This window comes from Penaeus japonicus, unplaced genomic scaffold, assembly GCF_977035675.1.
Source record: "Penaeus japonicus unplaced genomic scaffold, GWHDUDI00000001_assembly GWHDUDI00000036, whole genome shotgun sequence".
NCBI lineage: Eukaryota > Metazoa > Arthropoda > Malacostraca > Decapoda > Penaeidae > Penaeus > Penaeus japonicus.
Window position 1 is genome coordinate 23,421,394 of NW_028234438.1, and position 7,002 is coordinate 23,428,395.

The following is a 7,002-nucleotide window of genomic DNA, read 5'->3' on the forward strand; positions in this document are numbered from 1 at the left end:
TATTTCCATTTTCTTTGTCATTTTTGTGCATCTACATCAAACCTGAAGTACTGAAAACCATATGTTAGTATGAGATAAATATGTAAATATTCTTGAGCTAATATTGATGAGCATTTATCAACTAAAACAAAAGGGATGGAAACAAACGGCGAAAAGAAATTATATCGACCGTGCATAATCTGTTGAATGAGTTTCCAGCGAGTGCGAGTTGTGACGTCACTAGGAAAATCTTTTACATTTGTGTTTTTTAGTGGTCTTTTTAATAGGTATTTTGATCTCTTAGTTCGCTCGGTCTCCTAGCTTTTCGGTCTGTCGGTCTTTCATGATCTTAGTATTTCAATATTAGTCTCTATTTTTCTCGGTCTTATGATCTTTTGGTCTTTCGGTATCTTAGTATCTTAATCTTCCGGTCTTTTGATCTCTATCTTTATCTTGGTCTCTCGGTCTACCGATCTTTTGGCCTTTTGGTCTCTCTTCGCCGAGGTCTTTGGGTCTTTCAACCTCGAGGTCTCAGTGTCTCTTAATCTCTTGTTTTTTTTTATTTGTTCTCTCAGTCCCTTGGTCTTTCGGTCTCTTGGCCTTTCTCTTAGAGACATGTGCAAACGTACCAATATTCCACAAAAACCTAGAATATGATGGCAATGTCGGCAAGTATCATAATGTAGATTTTGAGCTGCAGATTCCGAAAATATGATACTATTTATAGAATTCACATAGAATAGATAGATGTGATTGTTTTGTGTGTATCTGGTTTGGTTCACAAGCCTTTAGGGGCTAAGTTTCTTTTTCTATCGGTCTCTCGCTTTCTGGGTCTCTCACTGTTTCAACTTGTAGACAGTTGTTGATGGAGTGAAAGAAAATAGTAATTTTGAAACAAAACTATGTTATAGAGACCGATTCTCAACCTGTACATACCTGGACACACAAACGCACACACAAGGTTTTCTTGGAATCATTCGTGGCTTCCTGGGCTGGTTGGAGAGGCGGCGCTTCTGGCCTATAAAAGGTTCCTCTGCCGATCCTCGCTCACTCGGTCGCCGTCGCTCGTGCTCAGAACTCCCTCCACCATGATGGTTAGGACTCTCGGATTTCATGCCGAAATCTACCATTTACGTCTGCTTGATTCATGCATTTAAGTTTAGAATGATCATTGTTGTTTTAACTTTTTTCAATAAAGTAGATTTTTTAAAAATTCTAATCGTTAATTCTATCACTATCATCTGGCAGTCCAAATCAATTAAAACTTATGGAATGTTTACTCCGTTGCAGATCCGCCTGTTCGTGCTCCTCTCTGTGGCAGCCGCTGTTATCACGGCTGATGTCCTCGTAGACAGAGGTTGCAGACAATATTGCAAGAAGTGGCGACCCAATGACGAGGAGAGGCCGGTGTACTGCTGCGACGATGGGCTGATTCAGCCGCAGCCTACAGAAACTAGTAGGTTTGAAAGAAAAATATATATACATATATATATACATATTCAAACATATATGTATCTTCGTGTATAATATAAATACATATATACATAAATGCATGCAGATATGCATATATACATATATATATATATATATATATATATATATATATATATATATATATATATACATATATGTGTGTGTGTGTGTGTTAAATCATGTACATTTCTTTTAGCATTAATGTACCGCTAAAAATGGACTGCCTTGGATTTTCAGACAACCGAGGAGACTGCCCTGACATTCGCACTCACTGTCTTCGTTTTAAAGGACCACCAAACGTAAGTTACACTTCCATGCAAATCAGACTCCTTAATGTGTATATGGACAGGTATCTCTTGAGCCTGACGCCATGTTTATCTGTCAGTGTTTATAAACAATATACGTCCTACTCAACCTTTGAATATTCATATCACATAGACATATAAATGATTTTCTTGAGCCGACACTTCAAATGTTTCAACCTGTGCTTTCCTCTTTCCCTCGCCAGGTATGTGCCCATGACGGCTTCTGTCCGTCCCACCAGAAGTGCTGCTGGGACACCTGCCTCGACCACCACACCTGCAAGCCAGCTCAGTTCCCACACTGAAAGTGGCAATGCAACCAAGGGTTTACTCCATCATTTGTTGAGGTTACACTTCTGACTTCTGGTTTTGTTATGTTGTCTTTTGAAAACACGTGAGGAATATCATCTATGTACGATTTATAGGTAATAAATGACAATCTTATGAAGACTTTATTTCGGTCCTGAGATATTCAACCCATGTTTGTTTGGCTTTACGGAAAACACTTGAAAGCCTCCGAGGAAAGTTATATTTGATTGTACGTCTTAATTGATGATAAATGTTTGATAATAACAGTTATAATGTCGATATAATGGATTGCAACAGAACATTATTGGTGATGCTTTTAAAAAGAAAATGTTTAAGATGGTAAAGATAACAACAATATAGATAAGACAAAATAACTCTGTTACAATAGTAACAGTAGTAACAATGAAAATGAAAATGATAATGATGGTAATATCAATACTGATTATGATAATAATGTTTATGCAATAATATTAACAATTATGATCATATCAATGATAGTGATACTGACATTTAGTGTGGTAATTAGATGAAAAATAACAATGGTGTAGGTGATGATAGTAGTGGTGATTATGATAATAATGACAGTAGCAGCATCGATAGAAATAAAAATAGTGTAATAATGATTACCCAGTTACTGATGATAAAATACCAATCAATGATAATAAATAATGATAATACCAAATAATAGCAACGATCTCATGCACACTATACGTAGAAGTGTTACGAATAAAACGACACTGAATAGTTTCAAAACACAAGAGATGTGTTGTGAAACTATTCAATCTCATTTATACCCGTTTATCCATTTGTCACAACGAACTCGGTTCAAGTGTTATGAAACATGTTCACATGTTCGAACCCACGAACATGTTTCCAGACACTGGTGTAGTCAGTTCCCAGCTGGGCGGGAAAAGATGTGAAAAGACAATATCCTCTGTTGTCCTACGGCAGGTTCACCAACATGACCGTGGCTTGTTTAGAAATATTTACGTGGCGCGTTACTTGCAATAGTTTAGGTGGATAGGCCAGCGCGCCCTTTTCCATAATCATACAAATAACGATAGTTCTAGTAGTAATAGTAGTCACAAAAACAATGATAAGGATATATTGATGATAAGGATGATGACTGTAATGATAATGATAGAGATAATAATGATAATTGGAATTCTAAAGACAAATAAAGTAGCAGTAGATGACAGCAGTAACTGTTTCCTCGAATACAGCAGAATGTTACAGATAACTACATATCGTGGTATTCTGAGCTCTGTTGTTATCAATATTGCAAGAAGAGGCGACCCTGTGACGAGAAGAGGCCGGTATACGGCTGTGACAAAGGCTTATTCAGCCGCAGCCTCAATATGATGGTAGGTTCGAAATTAATGAATGAATTAACTGATACATATATAAATATTTACATATATATACATATATACGTATATGTGTATGTATATATAGATGTATATATGTGTTTGTGTGTACATATATACATGTGTACAGTATATATATATATATATATATATATATATATATATATATATATATACATACATCTAAACTTGATTCAGTTCCCAGTTCTCGAGGTAATTGAAATGCAAGTACTGTATTATATCTCAAGCAACACATACAACAAATTTATTTATCAATAGATTATTTATTTGTATATTCATTCATTTATTGACCCAGTTAATTCCCCTTTAGTGCTTCTTTCTCTTCATTCCCTCTCCCTCTCGGTCTCGCCGGAAGAGATAACGATTCTAACACAGCAGACGATGTGTTATCATTACCTCAAAAACACCATTAAAATAGGAATGACTTGGATTTCCAGAGCACCCGGGAGACTGTCCTGGCCTTCGCTTCCATTGCTTGGAGTTCGGAACAAAGCACCTCATGGAAGTTTCGGTTTCATGCAGATTTGACTGTGATTGATATTGATAGGAATTCATGCTTCTAAACAACCCTTAACACTGTCGTCGCAGAATAGCAGTGTGCGTGTGTGTGTGTTTGTCCGTTTGAGACAGTGACGTGTGTGCATCTGGACGAGTCTCTTCATCATTTTTGTGCATGTTTGTTCCTGCACATGTTCCCGCCCAGGAAGCATTTCCACCAGTGTCTCGAAACAGGCGTGTTCGAAAATATAATGTGAATAACATGTTTCAAAATGTGTTTACGTACCGCGTCTATGAGATCATTGCTATCATTAATATTTGTTACTATCTTTACTTATTTTCATCATTACTGAAATGTATTCATCCTCTTTAACACTGTTGTTTATTATTACTATCCTATTTCTAGACTTATAAATTGCTGGTACTGCTATTATCATCATCACATTATTTTTTAGAAATAGCAAAATAGGACTACTTGGTCTTATCTACAGTATAACACTATTATGATTACCATCATATCGATAAAGACATTTAATTAGATACAGCTTTTTCTCTGAGACTTTCAAGTGTTTTCCGTAAAGCCAAACAAACATGGGTTGAATATCTCAGGACCGAAATAAAGTCTTCATAAGATTGTCATTTATTACCTATAAATCGTACATAGATGATATTCCTCACGTGTTTTCAAAAGACAACAAAACAAAACCAGAAGTCAGAAGTGTAACCTCAACAAATGATGGAGTAAACCCTTGGTTGCATTGCCACTTTCAGTGTGGGAACTGAGCGGGCTTGCAGGTGTGGTGGTCGAGGCAGGTGTCCCAGCAGCACTTCTGGTGGGACGGACAGAAGCCGTCATGGGGACATACCTGGCGAGGGAAAGAGGAAAGCACAGGTTGAAACATTTGATAACACCAGGAGGAAGTGTCGGCTCAAGAAAATCATTTATATGTCTATGTGATATGAGTATTCAAAGGTTGAGTAGGACGTGTATTGTTTATAAACACTAACAAATAAACATGGCGTCAGGCTCAAGAGATACCTGTCCATATACACATTAAGGAGTCTGATTTGCATGGAAGTGTAACTTACGTTTGGTGGTCCTTTAAAACGAAGACAGTGAGTGCGAATGTCAGGGCAGTCTCCTCGGTTGTCTGAAAATCCAAGGCAGTCCATTTTTAGCGGTACATTAATGCTAAAAGAAATGTACATGATTTAACACACACACACACACACACACACACAGACACACACACACACACACACACATATATATATATATATATATATATATATATATATATATATATATATATATATATATATGTATATATATGCATATCTGCATGCATTTATGTATATATGTATTTATATTATACACGAAGATACATATTTGTTTGAATATGTATATATATATATATATATATGTTTATATATTTTTCTTTCAAACCTACTAGTTTCTGTAGGCTGCGGTTGAATCAGCCCATCGTCGCAGCAGTACGCCGGCCTCTCCTCGTCATTGGGTCGCCACTTCTTGCAATATTGTCTGCAACCTCTGTCTACGGGGACAAGAGCCGTGATAACAGCGGCTGCCACAGAGAGGAGGACGAACAGGCGGATCTGCAACGGAGTAAACATTCCATAAGTTTTAATTGCTTTGGACTGCCAGATGATAGTGTTAGAATTAACGATTAGGATAATTTTTTTTCTTACTTTACTGAAAAAAAAAGTTTAAACAACACTTATCATTCTAAACTTAAATGCATGAATCAAGCAGACGTAAATGGTAGATTTCGGCATGAAATCCGAGAGTCCTAACCATCATGGTGGAGGGAGTTCTGAGCACGAGCGACGGCGACCGAGTGAGCGAGGATCGGCAGAGGAACCTTTTATAGGCCAGAAGCGCCGCCTCTCCAACCAGCCCAGGAAGCCACGAATGATTCCAAGAAAACCTTGTGTGTGCGTTTGTGTGTCCAGGTATGTACAGGTTGAGAATCGCTCTCTATAACATAGTTTTGTTTCAAAATGACTTTATTTCCTTTCACTCCATCAACAACTGTTTACAAGTTGAAACAGGGAGTAATAATAAATGCTCTTCAATATTAGCTCAAGAATATTTACATATTTATCTCATATTAACATATGGTTTTCAGTACTTCAGGTTTGATGTAAATGCAGGAACAAACATGCACAAAAATGATGAAGAGACTCGTCCAGATGCACACACGTCACTGTCTCAAACGAACAAACAAACACACACACGCACACTACTATTTTGCGACGACAGTGTTCTGGATTTAGCAGCATGAATTCCTATCAACATCAATATCAATCACAGTCAAATCTGCATGAAACTGAAACTTCCATGAGGTGCTTTGTTCCGAACTCCAAGCAATGTGTTGTATGTGTTGCTTGAGATATAATACAGTACTTGCATTTCAATTACCTCGAGAACTGGGAACTGAATGAAGTTTAGATGTATGTATATATATATATATATATATATATATATATATATATATATATATATATATATATATATATATATATATATATATATATATATACTGTACACATCTATATATGTACACACAAACACATATGTACATCTATATATATATATATATATATATATATATACATATATATATACATATATATACATATATATATATATATATATATATATATATATATATATATATATATATATATACATATACATATATATACATATATAAATTGATAGTTCTGGTCGTGATAGTAGTCATTACAATAATGATAATGATAATAACAATTATGATATTAATAGGAATAATTGGAATACTAATGATATCAATAAGGATAATGGTAATACAGACGGCCACATGATTGCTAGAACAATAATGATGAGAATGATGAATAATATCAGCAATAATTTCTTTGAATGACATAGAATAGCATAGATAGCGATATTTTGTGATTTTCTGAGCCAGGAGTTCACACATATAATTGTAGCTTGACTATGTTTTAAGGAGAAAAGGGAGGTAGTATATGTTAATGTGTTTGTTTGTTTG

The 7,002-nt window shown here is 35.7% G+C and overlaps 2 protein-coding genes across 2 annotated transcripts; one reads left to right on the forward strand and one right to left on the reverse strand.

Moving 5' to 3' along the window:
- The first annotated feature begins 955 nt into the window (after nt 1-955).
- LOC122267029 (uncharacterized) lies at nt 956-2,198 on the forward strand. The gene is made up of 4 exons (XM_086531562.1): nt 956-1,073; nt 1,270-1,435; nt 1,690-1,751; nt 1,961-2,198. Exons 1-4 carry the CDS (start codon nt 1,068-1,070, stop codon nt 2,057-2,059), a joined length of 333 nt encoding a protein of 110 aa, XP_086387688.1. The 5' UTR covers nt 956-1,067; the 3' UTR covers nt 2,060-2,198.
- A 2,379-nt stretch (nt 2,199-4,577) lies between these two features.
- On the reverse strand, nt 4,578-5,888 carry LOC122267028 (uncharacterized). The gene is made up of 4 exons (XM_086531563.1): nt 5,766-5,888; nt 5,401-5,566; nt 5,039-5,100; nt 4,578-4,815 (listed from the first exon to the last, which is right to left on the reverse strand). The coding sequence occupies exons 1-4, from the start codon at nt 5,769-5,771 to the stop codon at nt 4,717-4,719; spliced, it is 333 nt and encodes a 110-aa protein (XP_086387689.1). The 5' UTR covers nt 5,772-5,888; the 3' UTR covers nt 4,578-4,716.
- Nucleotides 5,889-7,002: the final 1,114 nt, after the last annotated feature.